Source organism: Taudactylus pleione, unplaced genomic scaffold (assembly GCF_031769625.1).
Source record: "Taudactylus pleione unplaced genomic scaffold, aTauple2 ptg000077l, whole genome shotgun sequence".
Classification (NCBI taxonomy): domain Eukaryota; kingdom Metazoa; phylum Chordata; class Amphibia; order Anura; family Myobatrachidae; genus Taudactylus; species Taudactylus pleione.
The window spans coordinates 367852-386602 of NW_028284479.1; the positions used below are offsets into that span (position 1 = coordinate 367852).

General features: G+C 42.2%; 1 protein-coding gene across 1 annotated transcript in view; it reads right to left on the minus strand.

The window, feature by feature from the left end:
• The window catches only part of STAB2 (stabilin 2), a 209063-nt gene that overhangs the window by 105473 nt on the left and 84839 nt on the right, over positions 1–18751 (minus strand). Inside the window, exons 29-34 of the mRNA XM_088467854.1 lie at positions 17581–17717; positions 7551–7665; positions 6328–6405; positions 1712–1810; positions 1457–1564; positions 1072–1203 (exon numbers count right to left, since the gene is read on the minus strand). Of these exons, the coding sequence (XP_088323980.1) occupies positions 1072–1203; positions 1457–1564; positions 1712–1810; positions 6328–6405; positions 7551–7665; positions 17581–17717 (669 nt within the window). The remainder of the gene's footprint in view (positions 1–1071; positions 1204–1456; positions 1565–1711; positions 1811–6327; positions 6406–7550; positions 7666–17580; positions 17718–18751) is intronic.

The window sequence follows — 18751 nt, forward strand, 5'->3', positions numbered from 1 at the left end:
TGCTTATAGTGAGCTCTCAGCATACTGGTAGTGATATGGTAACATACTTGTAGTGAGCTCTAAGTATGCTTATAGTGAGCTCTCAGCATACTGGTAGTGATATAGTAACATACTTGTAGTGAGCTCTAAGTATGCTTATAGTGAGCTCTCAGCATACTGGTAGTGATATGGTAACATACTTGTAGTGAGCTCTAAGTATGCTTATAGTGAGCTCTCAGCACACTGGTAGTGATATAGTAACATACTTGTAGTGAGCTCTAAGTATGCTTATAGTGAGCTCTCAGCATACTGGTAGTGATATAGTAACTTACTTGTAGTGAGCTCTAAGTATGCTTATAGTGAGCTCTCAGCATACTGGTAGTGATATAGTAACATACTTGTAGTGAGCTCTAAGTATGCTTATAGTGAGCTCTCAGCACACTGGTAGTGAGCTCTAAGTATCCTTGTAGTGAGCTCTCAGCACACTGGTAGTGATGTAGTAACATACTTGTAGTGAGCTCTAAGTATCCTTGTAGTGAGCTCTCAGCACACTGGTAGTGATGTAGTAACATACTTGTAGTGAACACTCAGCACTTTGGCAGAGGGAATGTGGTCAATATCCCGACCGCAGTTATTCCGGCACTCAGAATGCCAGCGCCGGAATCCCTACACTTGTCAGAATCCCGGTGCCGGCATCCCGAAGGGATTGTGGGGAGGGTTAGCATTAGGGTTAGACACTAGAGGGGGAGGTTAGGGTAAGGCACTAAGGGGGGAGGTTAGGTTTAGCACTAGGGAGGGACGTTAGGGTCAGACACCGGGGAGGAAGGGGTAGGGAGAGGGGGAGGGTTAGAACACTGACCGACAATTGTCGTTATTCTTACCTGGTCGGGATGCCGGCATTGGGATTCTGACCGCTGGGATCCCGAGCGCCAGCATCCCGTACCCATCCCCTTGTAGCTATTAGCACACTGACAGCTCAGCATTCAATATCTTTATTACATTAATCATTACAATGATATTCAGTACACAGTGCAGAGTGTAAATGAGGCTTTGAGAATATGAACTGAAACTCGTACATTTCTATATCTTTACCTGGCCATTATGCATAAAAAATCCAACTTGGAATGAAACCCCCAGCATGGTTTCCCGGTGCATGCCTTCAGCGAGATCATTCTTCAGCAGCTGCTGACCCAGTATGACATGATATCTGATTGTGTCTTCATCCTGAAGATTAGGATGAAGAAAAGTAACTGTTTATTGTATGTTATTTTATTTGTCAGTTCAGTGTCAATATTTCTTTAGAGAAATCCCTTTCCTGGTTTTGCTGCCCCTAAATCCTATACTAGAATATCTGTAAATGATCTCATACCCATCCACCGCCTCTGCTTTCCTTTGATTTAATGATATAATGCTCAATATTTATTTAGAACAAAATAATGGATAACATTGTGATTAAGCCTGATGATAAAATACTCACTAGAGTGGCTGGACTTCTGTTGTGTATATAATTGTTTATAGCATCATTATGAGGTGCAAATACTGTGTAGGAGTCTGCAGATTCAATCAGTTTCGCCAGCTTGTATTCCTAAAGTAAAAAATATGTTTGCAAAATTAACAATAATAATTATTATTTATTATTTTCAAAGCAAGAAACTGTACAGGAATAATAAGAAATGGGTATTTTCTTCAGTATAGCTGGACATAAGGTGCACTCATCATGTTTAGTGCTTACAATGATATAGCCACGGAAGATGGAGTAATCAGGCATCTGATCAAGTCTGGTCATAAGGTCCGGCTTTGGGCCAGCGGTGATTTGATCTGGGGCCAATACCTACAAAACATATATATTGTCCTGTACTCATCAACACAAAAACAGCACAAGTTACAATTGGCCATATCATATTTACCTGTTTAATTATTAAGGAAATAAGTTACTATATGTTCAAATATTAAAATAAATCAGAAAAAAACCCATAGCAATAGACAAAACACCTCAACTTCATTTTAAAAATGACCAACAAGACTATGGAGTAGATGTCTTCTATTAGATTGCATAATCTTTAGTTACTTTTCTGGTGAGGAGTCCTGGATATGAAATAAACAATAGCTGAGGGCCTTTTTCTTCAACGAAACAGAAGTGTCCCCCTGCCATTTCCCAAAACATTTGGAGAAGTGTGAGACCCATTTAGTCATGAGAGCAGAAGAAGGAGTCAACAACTTTTTATTGGGATCAATATGGAGAAAAAGGTTTGCACTGTCATAACTTGAAGGGGAGTGACATTTATATTTCTGTCATACATACAATATATATATATTATATATATATATATATATATATATATATATATTGTGTGTGTGTGTATCACACTCACCCTCTCCTCAGGGAAGAATGCAGGACCAGCACCAATCAGTAAATAAATACTGCTTTTTTTTTGTAATTATATGACCAGGGGCGGAACTCCCGGAGACAATGGAGTCATTTGCCGCCGTGCGCCAGCCCTGAAGGAGGCACCTGGCTCCATTGTCACCTGGAGCTGCATGGAGAAGGAGCGCCGCCTCCAGTGGCATAACTACGGAGGGTGCAGGGGGTGCGGTCGCCCACCCAGCACCCTCCATTTGCCGGGTGCCCGCTGAGTGTGTTACCAGTGGGCGCTTGGCTCCTTCTCTCCCCCCGGCGGTAGCCGGAGGATGGAGCTCACTCCTGAGCTCTGGCTTCCGGGTCCCGCAGTGCACTATGGCGTCACTCCCATAGTTCTGAGGAGCGGGCGCTGGGGACGGATGGCAGCAGGCACTGGAGCGGGTTTACGGTAAGTATATATATTTTTTTGTATGTGTGTGTGTGCGTGCGCGCGTGGGGGGGCACTAGAGGGGGCTTACTACTGGGAGAACTACAGGGGCTTATTACAGGGGGCTTACTACAGGGGCATTACTACTGGGGGGCATCATATGGGGGCACTACAGCAGCATTACTACTGGGGGCATCATATGGGGTACTACAGGGGCCTTACTATTGGGGGCACTACAAGGGCCTTACTACTGGGGGCACTGCATAGGGGGACCACTACTGGAGGCACTGCATAGGGGGATCATTCATTACTGGGAGGCACCACATAGGTGGGCACTGCATAGGGGGATCTCTACTGAGGGCACTGCATAGGGGGCCCACTACTGGGGGATTGTATAAAAGGAACTGCATAGGGGGTGGCAGCAGCTGGGGCTAGCACAGGTGCTGGGGTGGTGGTATATTTTAATTTGGGGGGTAGGGGGGGGCACCTGGGATGAAGTTACGCCACTGTATATTACCCAGAGTGGGTGCTATTTTTAGGTAGCAAAAATTATTTTGTGGTGAGTGTTTGGGCATGGGGCACCCAGAGTTGCTCTGGCTGGGCCTTTTTCAGGGCATAACCACTTAATTCACATAGATACTTTTTCATCACCTTTCTATTTGTTTGTTCATTATTTATGTAATTTCAATTCTTTCTCATTATATTAACACTTATTGATTACCTTTACACATCTACACTTTACTATCATCTTTTTTCCCTTTTTCGTATGATGTCCTGGGGATGGCCCTCGGCTGGATTCTTTTGGGGTTCCCTGTGCCTCAGATGTGAACCCCATAATGTTAGGTACGCCGGTATAGAGGAGCCTTGACATTGGCCCGGCGCTTAATCATATATTTGCAAATGTATGCAACTAATACCTCTGAATTTCTATTATCATGTAGGATTCAAGTATTTTTGTTGATATTGCTGCAGTGTACTGGAGGGAATATCCCTTTTTTTCTGTGGCTCAGTGTAAACCCCACCATTTACAAGCACCTGTGCAATAACATTAAGCTGATGTGAGCGACCACCACACTTTTTATTTTGTACACTTTGTTTGTGATGGTACTTTAATAAATCTACTATCCAAAATGTTGGTCCTATATTCTTCTCTGAGGAGGAGATGAGTGTGATATACTACTTGTTTAATGTTAATATGCAAATATGAAACATAAATGGTCAATACAAAAATGGTCGACACCTGTTTTTTGTTGTTGTTAGGGCTAGACACTTACCAGGGAGTTAGGGTTAGGCACTTACCCCAATGGTTAGTGTTAGGCACCAGGAGGGAGGGTTAGGGTTAGGCACTTACCGGAGGGTTAGGGACCAAGGGGAGGGTTAAGGTGAACATTAGGGTTAGAAATGAAAGAAAAAAAAGCATGTGACAACCATTTTTGTGTAGAACATTTTCATGTCGGCCTTTTGACCCTGTCGACCACTTGTACATGTCGACATCCTTACATGTCGACCTTTTATCGATGTCAACCTATTGACTGTCTAACATCTGGGGGTCTATCTAAACACTGTCTACCTTTCTACTGTAGATCTTTCCATCACCCGTGTGCGTGCGTGTGTGTATATATATATATATATGTATATACACATACACACACACGCACACACTGGTGGCCAAAATTGCGGATACATTTTGAAATTTGAATGTTTATCAACTTCGAATGCTTATAAAAACTGTTTCACTTCACGCAGTGTAATAATTCATACATCAAATGAAAGGAAATGTAATGCTGAATTCAACACAATAAACAGAGGTCAAATATTTGCATTACAAGGGAAGTTATGCAGTGAAAACAACACTTAGGGTGAAAATCCCTTTGTACTTATGATGTTACTGTCCTATCAGTATTTCATTGGGTATCCTTTATTTCTCAAGACCGCAGCACAGCGATGTGATCCAGGATTGTGGTGTTAAGTGAAAATGGTATTTTGTATGCAGCAATTGCGAGAGAAATTGGTGGGAATGTGACAACATCAGGAGTACGAAAGTTTTGTTTACGCTATCAGGAAACACAATCTATACAAAACCAAGAAGGAAAAGGCCACAAAAAGTGCACAACAGCTGTTGATGATAGGAGAATAAAACGAATTTGCGTCAGGGACAGATGAATGTCATCTGCGGCCATTAGCAGTAAACTGAGTGCAACTGGTGTTTTTGTCAGTGCAAGAATGGAATGGAGAAGACTAATGGAGGTTGGCCTAAAAGGTAGGATTCCCCGAAAAAAGCCATTGCTGAATAAAAAGCAGCAGCAGAAACGAATACAGTGGGCAAAAGAACACATTGCATGGACAGAAGGTCAGTGGAAACAAGTGATATGGAGTGACGAAACTAAGATATCGATATTTAGTAGTGATGGGAGAAATTGTGTGAGACGTCGCATCGGGGAAGAGGTACCTCCAGATTTTATTCAAGCCACAACAAAGAATCCTACAAGTGTCATGATCTGGGCATGTATGACAGCAGATGCTGTAGGCCACCTTTATGTCATAGATGGCACACTGAACAGCAGAAAGTACATTGACACCATCCTACAACCAAAACTTCTACCTTCTATCAGGGATCTTTTTCCAGATAATGCCCCATTTTTTTCCCAGCAGGATTCAGCTCCCTGCCACACTGCACGGATATGCAAACAATGGTTTACGGAGAATGACATACAGGTGCTGGGATGGCCAGGAAACAGCCCAGACCTGAACCCCATAGAACATTTGTGGTTCTGTTTGAAAAAACTGTTACATCTGAGACGTCCATCCAATAAAAGACAATTAATTTAGGCTATAATTGTCTCATGGCACCACATAAAAAAGAAGGAAGAGCTCCAAACATTGGTTGGCTCAATGACACATCGCTGTGCTGCTGTCTTGAAAAATAAAGGATACCCAACAAAATACTGATAGGACAGTAACATCATAAGTACACAGGGATTTTCACCCTAAGTGTTGATTTCACTGCATAACTTCCCTTGTAATGCAAATATTTGACCTGTTTATTGTGTTGTATTCAACATTACATTTCCTTTAATTTGATACATGAATCTTTGCACTGCGTAAAGCGTAACAGTTTTTATAAGCATTCGAAGTTGAAAAACATTCAAATTTCAAAAAGTGTCCGCAATTTTGGCCACCACTGTGTATATATATATATATTTCTTTGCAATGTTCAGGTGCCTATTCAAGAATACGAATAGCGACATATAAACTTAAGCAAATATATATTCCTGTATGCAAAATGGCCCAGGAAGATAGCAGGCAGTGATTCAAGCTGCCAGGTAGTCCTAGTTCTGTTTCTAGACATACGTAAATAAACAATTCTGCCGGCATATTAAAAAACTTTGTTGAAAGGCATGTGTAGAAGCCAGAGAAATATAACGAAGACGTCAGTAAAATTTGTAGCAGTGTAAATACATTACATTAGAAACTAATACATTAATGTTGTTTTAAAGTGAAACATTCAATTTTACATTACTTGCAAAATACAATGCAAGACCTGTTAAATACAAAGATTTACCTTGTCAATAAGGTGAACAATTCCATTTGTAGCTACTATATCACTGACAACAAAGTTAGCACCCCCAACAGTGACATTCTGAAATACAAATGAAATATTTTAAGCCTTCATTTTTAATGTAATGCTTTTGTATGTATGCCAAGTACTGTATTTAGAAATACATCAGTGCATAACAGCTACTACATTCCTCATTTAATTGACAAAGGTTATCAATATTCACTTAGGGGTGGATTACATTTTCTGCACATTACGGTCGGCAGGATGCAAGCAGAATCTGCCTTCTGCAGTTAACGCAAGGAAGCCCTTAAAAATGTCACACCAATGTGTTAAAGTGAAGGACTGGAACTGAGCAATTCGCAAAATACAACTCACAATAATTAATACAAAAAGCAAAATTTTTAAATTTTACTGTAGGAGTAGAGAAAAATAGATCCGAGATAATGACATGGCATATGCATTATGAAAAAGCGACATTCGGTGCTTCATACCAAACCAGAGCGCACAAGTATACTGACCAGTGACCTGATCAAACCTGAAACCTCCAATTCTTTAAAAAAGAATGAAGCTTGTAGTTGATATAATGATTATGCTGAGAAAAGTGTTTGTTGTTCACAATGAACAAGTTTGCAATAACAATATTAATACTTAACTTATTACAGACATCTGTGTGGTAGATTTACTAAAAGTTCTACAAAGGCAAAGTGGAGATGTTGCCTATAGCATCCAATCAGATTGTAGCATTCATTTTCGAGCACATTCAAGAAAATGATAGCTAGAATCTGGCTGGTTGCTGTCACACAATAAAAAATATAACAATTTCCCAAAATCGACTATTTAACATATTCTAGAATATATAAAATACTTTATATTTAATTTGCATAGTTATTAGAATAAATTATAAAAATAAATACAAAAACATATTTCTAGTTTTCAGAACATCATTGTAGACTAAATTACTGCAGCCAACTGCCAAACCTAGGACTGACCATAATTAACATTAACAAATAACTATATAGGAGAGAGAATAACAATAAATATATTCAGAAAACGTATACTAACATGCATCAATTAAGTGATAGGCTGAGGGTACCATTTGAAGGCCTTAGTGGACTCCCATCGTTCAAACACCTTGCTCAGTGCCTGAGACCTAGTGATACATCTCTGAAATCAGTTGGCTGATATTTGCTTTACTTCTCTACACTTCTCTCCACAATGTAACTTACCCCATTTTCATTAGAAACATCCAGAAAACTACGTTTAAGAGAGGTAGCCAACATGTTAGTTGAAGACAAGTTCTTTAGGTCATCATATCTGTAGACACCTGACAATATATGATTCCTAGAAGCAAAGAAACAGATACAGAAACTAAACTGTGATTGGTTTAATATAGTCTCATTGAAGTTGAATGGCTTAAAATTTAAGAAACACAATTATTTAAATACATTTTTTTTAATGTTTTTATAGAGCTTTGTATCTACTAAGGCACATAAGTCATGCTGTTTGTATTAAGTAAGTTATATCCACATACTATACACCAAATAACCATAATCATAAATATTGTACATTATTCAGTAAATTTCAATATCTACAGTATGTAGTGAACTCATAATTTAAATGTGAATACTATATCATATCTTTCTTGAATACAGTCAAAATATTAATCTTAATAAAAAATGTTTGTAATTTAGCAACTTTTGAAAAAGTTGTTTAACATTGGGAATTATTTACAACGAAACAGCACAGAGCAACGGAGAACAGAAGTTCCCACTCCTACTGTTCTGCACCTTTTTGGGCTAGAACTTTGCTTTGCAAGATGGAAGCAGGTTTTACAATAATGATAAATCGGAGCTGGGCATTACCTGTGTCCATTAACCTATGTGTCCCCACATAGTGCAAAGTCACAGAGCTGCAAAAGGACCTGCCGACTTCATGCTGTTATACGCCACAAAGTGTAGCAATGGAATGATTACTGTTTCAGAGGCTTAGGGCATAATAAAAAACCTTGATTTTATCACCAATTTGGAGGAGATGTTATTTTGGAGGTAGCATTATCTGTTATTTTCAATGGAATATCATTTTTTGTACCCTCTGCAATAAAATACTAAAGCATCTGATATATCAATCAAGTCACCATTACGAGATTCAATAAATACAATAACCAGAGTCTATTGTATTAAATTTACATTTATTTAGATTGGGAATCAGCAGCGTCTACTACCCTCTTGCTTGTGGGGGCTTCCACTGAAAGCTGCTCTCTGCTAATCGCAGCCTGGACTGGTAATCCCAGGGGGAGAAAACACCTCCCCCAGGGGCTGCCTGTCCTGTGCGTGACTGGCAGATAGTGCTTCCAATGGGCCCTGCAGCCCCATAGGTAAAATCCGCCACTGGTGGAGATCCAATTGTGCAGCAGGCGATCTCATAGATTTGCAATGTACTGAGTGTCTTGTGCAAATCTGGATAATCTACATTTTATACTAGTGTCTCCAAACCACCACTGTATGCCTAATGCATTGTTATAACAAAACATACAATTCACTGAATTTCTTTTTCATTTTCTGTTGTCAACTTTTACAGTATCTTTTTCAAACTAATAGGCCCATTTATTAATTATCGGGTTTTGACCCAATAATTATTATTTCTTATTGCCGCCATTCCTACAGATCCCTCTCCCGGTACTTTTTGTGATCTGTGGCCTATAGTCTACAATGGTTAAAGCACCAGGGCCAAGTATTCCAGTGCTTGCTAAATTCGTCAAGAAAGCAGTCCCCATAGGTTTCTCAGGGGGTTGCTGTTGTAGTCGAAAATGAGGAATCACAGCAGATTTCTCTGATTTATTCATACAGACATTCATACATATGGGTGTATTCAGGAGATATTCCACAAATATTCATTGCTAAATAGGCCCCTAAAGAGCATATGTTTTATAATTCGCGCATGCGAACATTGCCAGTTTCTGGAGTTTGTGGGAGAGGGATCCCTCTACTCCGAATATGCCTCCATAGGCATAAAGCTCTTTATGCCAACTGAGGATGGGGCAAACCAATGGGACCACACTCTGAAAAGCTTTGCTTTTAGAAGTTTGGTACATACTGTAGGGGACAGTCCGCAGTCCCCGTTATTGATAATAATTGGGGCTGCGGCCTGCAGCGACAGTTAACATTTTTCCTGCATTAGGCTGTTGCAGCCAGGATGCATAAAATCATATAGAATCTGTTGTGTCTGCACAATTTTATGAAAACTCGGCTAAATAAATAGACCTTTAAACCTTTTACCTAGCATATCTAATCTGAAATAATTTCCCATATCTTGCAGAAAGCACAGTTTAGCTACCAATCCTGTATTTGAAATGTCCATAGTGACAATTAAATAACACACATTTGACCATAATCAGTGACATACATATGCAAGATTGGCAGTCTTTTCTGTGCAAATTAATATATGACACTACTTACTAAGGGCCCGATTCAGATTGGTACATAAACCTCAACAAATCAATAGGATTCAATTCCAGCTAGAATGAGCCACCAGCACCAATTCCACTATAGAGTTCTCACCTGTAACTCTCCTTCAAATGCAGTCTCAAAAATAAGTGAGTGTCATTCATTTAGGTGCTCATAAAAATAGAGTATATTTCTTATTACTTCCACTTTGTCAATTGTTCCTTTTAATATATTCCTTGATATATGTTCCAATAGTGGCACCCAACAGTAAGTAACTCTTGTTGGACACAAACACGTTTGTGTCTAACACCTTCAATATCCCTCCTTCACTGGTATTTTCAAAAAGATAGAAAGATATGAATTCCCAGGAGGCACAACAGCCATTTACTGCCCAGACAGGATAAAGAGCCCTGGTTTTTATTCCGACAGGTTCGGTAGAAAAATGTCAGCCGGAATAGTATTGGTTGATATGGGCAATAACGCAATGTATCCTCTTTAGAAGCCTTCATAAATCTCCCTATGTGATTTGATTTGAGCGCTGGACATAGTGAGAGACACTACTGCAGTGTTCCCGGCTGATATATGAATTACCATCAACGCTGACTTGCAGAGGTAACCTGTTTAGTACTGCTGCGGTAAGTAATGGTACATATTGACCGTTGCTGCTGCATGTATGCAAATATACCGCCAAGTTTTACAAAGGTGCATTATCTGGATTCAGGTTCCAAAAGAGAGATTTTTATAACCAAAATGTTGAATTAATATATTTAGACCCAAGGTAGAAACAATCACAAAGAAAATGGAACAGGAGCATTTGGGAACAAACAAGCAAGCTCTCACTGAAACGTGGTTCTCTGCCCTTGACACTGCTTCCTCTGCTGTACTCTCCTATGGAGAGCTCTCTTTCACCCATACTCCATCCTGATGACTATCATGGCTGTTTAGCAGATAGTCATATAGTAGCAATATGTCGACACACTTTAAGGGATCAATTGTTTCATCACTGATAGTAGATAAAGTATGTATTCCCGATATCAAACTGCTGACTTGTCCATTCTATATGAGGGGAGAGACTCTGTTGGATTGTACACAATCTCCCAGATTTAAAACTGATTACAGTCTGACATCTGAGCCCATCTTTTTTAAGTAACATCATTTATAAGAGAGAACTATATATCTCCAAATATTGGCCAACCTCATAAGAGTCACTGACATATAGGTCACATTCATCCAGGACTACTTATAGTGTATAGTACAGTAGTAACATTACATTTAAATTGAGCAATATGTCAGTCCAATGTGAACACTAATTACTAGTCACTGATCATTTTCTTCTCTACAAACATTTTCTTTGTTTTAAATATTTTGTACTGTATGTTTTAAGTAGTTTTTAAAAGCAAAATTAACATTTTAACAACTAAGTGCAGTGCACCATACAACTACCTCTTTCTTCTATTTTGTGCTGTCCAAAGTAAACTAAACCATGATATATTGGCTCATTATAACCCACTGGACTACTGCAACCTCCTAATTAATGCTCTTCCCATCTCCTGCATTCCCCTCTTCATTCCATGCAGAATGAGGTGACAGGGCTCATTGCCCTGTGTACTAGTATTGCTTCTAGTGTCTCTGTCTGCTCCATCTGCTTACATTGTACTAGGGGTGTGCACCGGCCACTTTTCGTGTTTTGTGTTTTGGTTTTGGATCTGGATCTTTCTTCGTGTTTTGGATCTGGATTGGTTTTGCCAAAACCACCCTTCCGTGTTTTGGGTTCTGGGTTTTGTGTTTTGGATCTGTATTTTTTTGAAAAAAAGCATAAAAACAGCTAAAATCACAGAATTTGTAGGTTTTTCTGCTCCTATGCTATTATTAACCTCAATAACCTTAATTTCCACTCATTTCCAGTCTATTCTGAACACCTCACACCTCACAATAGTGTTTTTATGTCCAAAAGGTTGCACCAAGGTAGCTGGATGACTATGCTAAGCGACTCGAGTGGGCGGCACAAACACGTGACCCATCTAGGCGTGAAACTGCAGTGGCAGACAGGATGGCAGTTTGAAAAACTAGGCCCCAAACTGTACATAATGCAAAGAAAAAAAAGAGGTGCAAGATGGAATTGTCCTTGGGCCCTCCCACCCACCCTTATGTTGTATAAACAGGACATGCACACTTTAACAAACCAATCATTTCAGCGCCAGGGTCTGCCACACAACTGTGGCTGAAATGATTGGTTCGTTTGGGCCCCCACAAAACAAGCTGGCAATGAATCTGTCCCTGCACAAACTGGCTCTACGGAGGCAAGATGTCATCCTCATCCTCCTCATCCACCGATTCCTCACCCTCTTCAGTGTGTACATCCTCATCCTCACAGAGTATTAATTCGTCCCCGCTGGAATCCACAACCACAGGTCCCTCTGTACGTTCTGGAGGCTGGTCTCCCTGGAAGAGTTGATAATTCATTTTATGAACATCATCTTCTCCACATTTTGTGGAAGCAACCTCCTACGCCTTTTGCTGACAAGGTTCCCGGCTGCACTAAACACTCTTTCGGAGTACACACTGGAGGGGGGGCAACTCAGGTAAAATAGAGCCAGTTTGTACAGGGACCTCCAAATTGCTTCTTTTTCCTGCCAGTACAGGTACGGACTGTCTGACATGCCTACTTGGATGCTGTCACCGATGTAATCCTTTAACAGACAGACGCACGCTTGTCGCTGCTGCTTTGAGGATGCAAGTGCAGCTACAGCCCACACAATTCACAAAGACAGAAAAAAAAAAAATATTTTATTGTTTGTGGAGCACACTTTGAGGGTGTCACCACCCTTTAACAGACAGACGCACGCTTGTCGCTGCTGCTTTGAGGATGCAAGTGCAGCTACAGCCCACACAATTCACAAAGACAGAAAAAATAATAATATTTTTATTGTTTGTGTAGCACACTTTGAGGGTGTCACCACCCTTTAACAGACAGACGCACGCTTGTCGCTGCTGCTTTGAGGATGCAAGTGCGGCTACAGCCCACACAATTCACAAAGACAGAAAAAAGAAGAATATTTTTATTGTTTGTGTAGCACACTTTGAGGGTGTCACCACCCTTTAACAGACAGACGCACGCTTGTCGCTGCTGCTTTGAGGATGCAAGTGCGGCTACATCGCACACAAGTCACAAAGACAGAAAAAAATAGTTTTTTATTTTTTGGAGCACTTTGAGAGTTACACCACCCTTTAACAGACAGACGCACGCTTGTCGCTGCTGCTTTAAGGATGCAGGTGCGGCTACAGCCCACACATTTCACAAAGACCGAAAAAAAAAGAACAATATTTTTATTGTTTGTGTAGCACACTTTGAGGGTGTCACCACCCTTTAACAGACAGACGCACGCTTGTCGCTGCTGCTTTGAGGATGCAGGTGGAATCTAGACGGGATTTGGAACCGGGGACACACTACCTCCATCAATTGTCTAAATCCCACTGCACTAATGGCGGATACCGGACGCACGTCTAACACCAACATAGCAGTCAAGGCCTCAGTTATACGTTTTGCTTCAGGATGACTGCTGTCGTACTTCATCCTCATCGCTAGGGACTGTTGGAGGGTCAATTGTTTAGTAAAAGTAGTGATGTTCCTACTTCCTCTCTGGGATGATGAACAACTCCCAGCAGCAGCAACAGCACTAGGAGGAAGTGGTTCTTGATCTTTCCCTATTTTATTTTTATCGGAGAAAGTTTGGTCCTCCATTTATATTATATTGATATATACGTGCGGCTAAAGCGCACACAAACACAGAAAATATTTTTTTATTGTTGCTGGAGAGTAGTGCACTTTGTGGGTTACACCACCCTTTAAGAAATGAGCCAGCCGGCTCTTTACTTATGGGACACAGGCGCACGCTTGGCGCTGCTCCTTTGTTGATGCACGTGCAGCCACAGTGTACACAAGTCACAAACACAGAAAATATTATTTTTTTTGGTTTGGACTGGAGTGTACTTTGGGGGTTACAGCACCCTTTAACGGTCAAGCCAGCCGGCCCTTTACTTATGACACAGGCGCACGCTTGGCACTACTTTGTTGATGCACGTGCGGCTACTGCGCACACAATTCACAAACACAGAAAATATATATTTTTTTGGTTTGGACTGGAGTGTACTTTGGGGGTTACAGCACCCTTTAACGGTCAAGCCAGCCGGCCCTTTACTTATGACACAGGCGCACGCTTGGCACTACTTTGGTGATGCACGTGCGGCTACTGCGCACACAATTCACAAACACAGAAAATATATATTTTTTTGGTTTGGACTGGAGTGTACTTTGGGGGTTACAGCACCCTTTAACGGTCAAGCCAGCCGGCCCTTTACTTATGACACAGGCGCACGCTTGGCACTACTTTGTTGATGCACGTGCGGCTACTGCGCACACAATTCACAAACACAGAAAATATATATTTTTTTTGGTTTGGACTGGAGTGTACTTTGGGGGTTACAGCACCCTTTAACGGTCAAGCCAGCCGGCCCTTTACTTATGACACAGGTGCACGCTTGGCACTACTTTGTTGATGCACGTGCGGCTACTGCGCACACAATTCACAAACACAGAAAATAATTATTTTTTTGGTTTGGACTGGAGTGTACTTTGGGGGTTACAGCACCCTTTAACGGTCAAGCCAGCCAGCCCTTTACTTATGACACAGGCGCACGCTTGGCACTACTTTGTTGATGCACGTGCGGCTACTGCGCACACAATTCACAAACACAGAAAATAAATTTTTTTTGGTTTGGACTGGAGTGTACTTTGGGGGTTACAGCACCCTTTAACGGTCAAGCCAGCCGGCCCTTTACTTATGACACAGGCGCACGCTTGGCACTACTTTGTTGATGCACGTGCGGCTACTGCGCACACAATTCACAAACACAGAAAATAATTTTTTTTTTGGTTTGGACTGGAGTGTACTTTGGGATTTACAGCACCCTTTAACGGTCAAGCCAGCCGGCCCTTTACTTATGACACAGGCGCACGCTTGGCACTACTTTGTTGATGCACGTGCGGCTACTGCGCACACAATTCACAAACACAGAAAATAATTTTTTTTTTGGTTTGGACTGGAGTGTACTTTGGGGGTTACAGCACCCTTTAACGGTCAAGCCAGCCGGCCCTTTACTTATGACACAGGCGCACGCTTGGCACTACTTTGTTGATGCACGTGCGGCTACTGCGCACACAATTCACAAACACAGAAAATAATTTTTCTTTTGGTTTGGACTGGAGTGTACTTTGGGGGTTACAGCACCCTTTAACGGGCAAGCCAGCCGGCCCTTTACTTATGACACAGGCGCACGCTTGGCACTACTTTGTTGATGCACGTGCGGCTACTGCGCACACAATTCACAAACACAGAAAATAATTTTTCTTTTGGTTTGGACTGGAGTGTACTTTGGGGGTTACAGCACCCTTTAACGGTCAAGCCAGCCGGCCCTTTACTTATGACACAGGCGCACGCTTGGCACTACTTTGTTGATGCACGTGCGGCTACTGCGCACACAATTCACAAACACAGAAAATAATTTTTTTTTTGGTTTGGACTGGAGTGTACTTTGGGATTTACAGCACCCTTTAATGGTCAAGCCAGCCGGCCCTTTACTTATGACACAGGCGCACGCTTGGCACTACTTTGTTGATGCACGTGCGGCTACTGCGCACACAATTCACAAACACAGAAAATAATTTTTTTTTTGGTTTGGACTGGAGTGTACTTTGGGGGTTACAGCACCCTTTAACGGTCAAGCCAGCCGGCCCTTTACTTATGACACAGGCGCACGCTTGGCACTACTTTGTTGATGCACGTGCGGCTACTGCGCACACAATTCACAAACACAGAAAATCATTTTTCTTTTGGTTTGGACTGGAGTGTACTTTGGGGGTTACAGCACCCTTTAACGGGCAAGCCAGCCGGCCCTTTACTTATGACACAGGCGCACGCTTGGCACTACTTTGTTGATGCACGTGCGGCTACTGCGCACACAATTCACAAACACAGAAAATAATTTTTCTTTTGGTTTGGACTGGAGTGTACTTTGGGGGTTACAGCACCCTTTAACGGTCAAGCCAGCCGGCCCTTTACTTATGACACAGGCGCACGCTTGGCACTACTTTGTTGATGCACGTGCGGCTACTGCGCACACAATTCACAAACACAGAAAATAATTTTTTTTTTGGTTTGGACTGGAGTGTACTTTGGGATTTACAGCACCCTTTAATGGTCAAGCCAGCCGGCCCTTTACTTATGACACAGGCGCACGCTTGGCACTACTTTGTTGATGCACGTGCGGCTACTGCGCACACAATTCACAAACACAGAAAATAATTTTTTTTTTGGTTTGGACTGGAGTGTACTTTGGGGGTTACAGCACCCTTTAACGGTCAAGCCAGCCGGCCCTTTACTTATGACACAGGCGCACGCTTGGCACTACTTTGTTGATGCACGTGCGGCTACTGCGCACACAATTCACAAACACAGAAAATCATTTTTCTTTTGGTTTGGACTGGAGTGTACTTTGGGGGTTACAGCACCCTTTAACGGGCAAGCCAGCCGGCCCTTTACTTATGACACAGGCGCACGCTTGGCACTACTTTGTTGATGCACGTGCGGCTACTGCGCACACAATTCACAAACACAGAAAATAATTTTTCTTTTGGTTTGGACTGGAGTGTACTTTGGGGGTTACAGCACCCTTTAATGGTCAAGCCAGCCGGCCCTTTACTTATGACACAGGCGCACGCTTGGCACTACTTTGTTGATGCACGTGCGGCTACTGCGCACACAATTCACAAACACAAAAAAAATATTATTTTTTTAGCACTTGGGGGGAGCACCCCTGATGGACAGAGCACCCCCTGGACAACACTACAGCACCCCTTTAGGACTGGGACACTGCACAGGACTTTGGAGTGGACACAGCCCCTATGGACAACTGACTGCACAACACAGTCCAGCCAGCCCCTATTGACTTTGAAGTAGTGGACACAGCCCCTATTAACAACAGCAGCACAGCACAACACAGCCAGCCCCTATGGACTTTGAAGTAGTGGACAACAGCAGCACAGCGCAGCACAGCACAGCACAACACTACTCTGCACTACACTACACTACACTACACTACACAGCCCAGCCAGCCCTAACTCCCACCCTCCCTCTTCACTGTCCACAGCCGAGTGAGAAAATGGTGCCGACGCGGGTACCTTATATAGGATCCAAAACCCGCGAGACTCGGAAGGCGGGAAGATGACGTTTTGCCTCGATTTCAGAATCCGAGTCAGGCGGGAAAAGTCGAGCCTGACTCGGATCGGACTCGGATCGGGGGGGCTCGGGGGGGTTCGGATTTCAGAAATCCGAACCCGCTCACCCCTACATTGTACACTCTCACACAATACCTTACATCTCAGGTCTTCCCACTTGCTCTCTAACCCACATGTACGTCTTTTTATAATTTATGCTTCAATTTATTATGAACATTTTATGTGTTCTTACTTATTTACTTGTTTTGTGGTACTTATTTTCAGTACCACACATCTTGTTATTTTGCTTAGTTTGTACTCATCTATTCATGTTGTAATACAAATACACAATGATTAAAAGGTTTTCTGGTCAGAAAATGTGTGTTTTAAAGTTCCTGTTTACCATAACGTTTAGTACAGTGGCTGGTTTTGTACAGCTCCTTTTCCTCTGCCTACACTGCAGATAAAGCACAATCTGCATTTTAGTAATTATAAGATACATTTGTTTAGTAGAACTAATACTTTAGCAATGGGGTTTACTTTAGCAATGCCGGCACATTCTCCTTTCTCATCCAGTATGTCTTGTCCAGCTTGTTCATAATCTCAAATGCTTGTTGAGTGGGGACTAACATAGTCAATTTGGGAGATTGGGAAATCAAAAATTTTATGCCTTGATCCTGTAAAATAAACATCAAAGAAAGTCACTTTGTATGGCTGATTGCAGCATGTGCTGTTTGTCATGTCATTTTTCATCTAGCCTGATTTATAAAAGAAAGGGAAGGAATGCTGATTTCACTCTGTCAATGTCAGAGGACAGTGTAAGATTAGAAACAGTAGCTGAACAGTATGTAGAAATAATATACTCAGCGGTACACGCAAAGGAGAAATGTCGAATAGACAGAAACAAGAGTCCTCTCATTAAATTATTTAGTATATCAGAGTTTCCATAGGAAGTCCAGTGCTCTATAGCAACGTAAATCCAATTTTGAAGCTAATCTTGGTTACTAAGTGGTAATATTTCTAAGGTATAAATAGTAATCAGTAGTTTGGCAACATAGACAGGGCAATGTTCTTAAAACCTCTAGATGGGTGAAAAACTAAAAAATGAGGACATAGGGTCTGATTCAGTGGTTTACGCAGTACCGATGTATGCGCAGGAGCGATTTGCTACTGCGCATGTGTGCAAAGTCTAGAAAACTCTTATGGCGCACGCACGAACCAGTGTGTGAGATGGTATAGGCATTTGCCTGATTACATCGCTATGACTTCAGACGTGTCTGCGTTCCATGGACGTTTCAGGGTGGAGACTGGAAGGTGAACTAAGGTCATCACAAAAACAGGAGGAGGTGGCATGGGCATGTTATAAGAGTGCAGGCTTGCCGACATTTAGCTCCCTCCTTCCGGGAGGGAGCTGTCGGGCTTACACAGCTGGGGGCGTGACGTGACCAAAGGGGGTGGGGCCCACCAGCTGACGTATCATTGGGGGCAGAGCATGGGGGCGTGACAGCACGATCGCATCATCGTGACTCCGCCCCCTCTTCACAATGCTGTGATTGATGGAATTGTGCAGCTGAGGGCGGAGCCACGATGACGCGAGCCACCATGCCCCCCCACTGCCAGGGTTTTTACTTACAATTGCGGGGGGGGCTTGCCTACCTCTCCGGGGGGCCGGGAGCGGCACCCGATTTTTGGGAGTCTCCTGACCAAATCG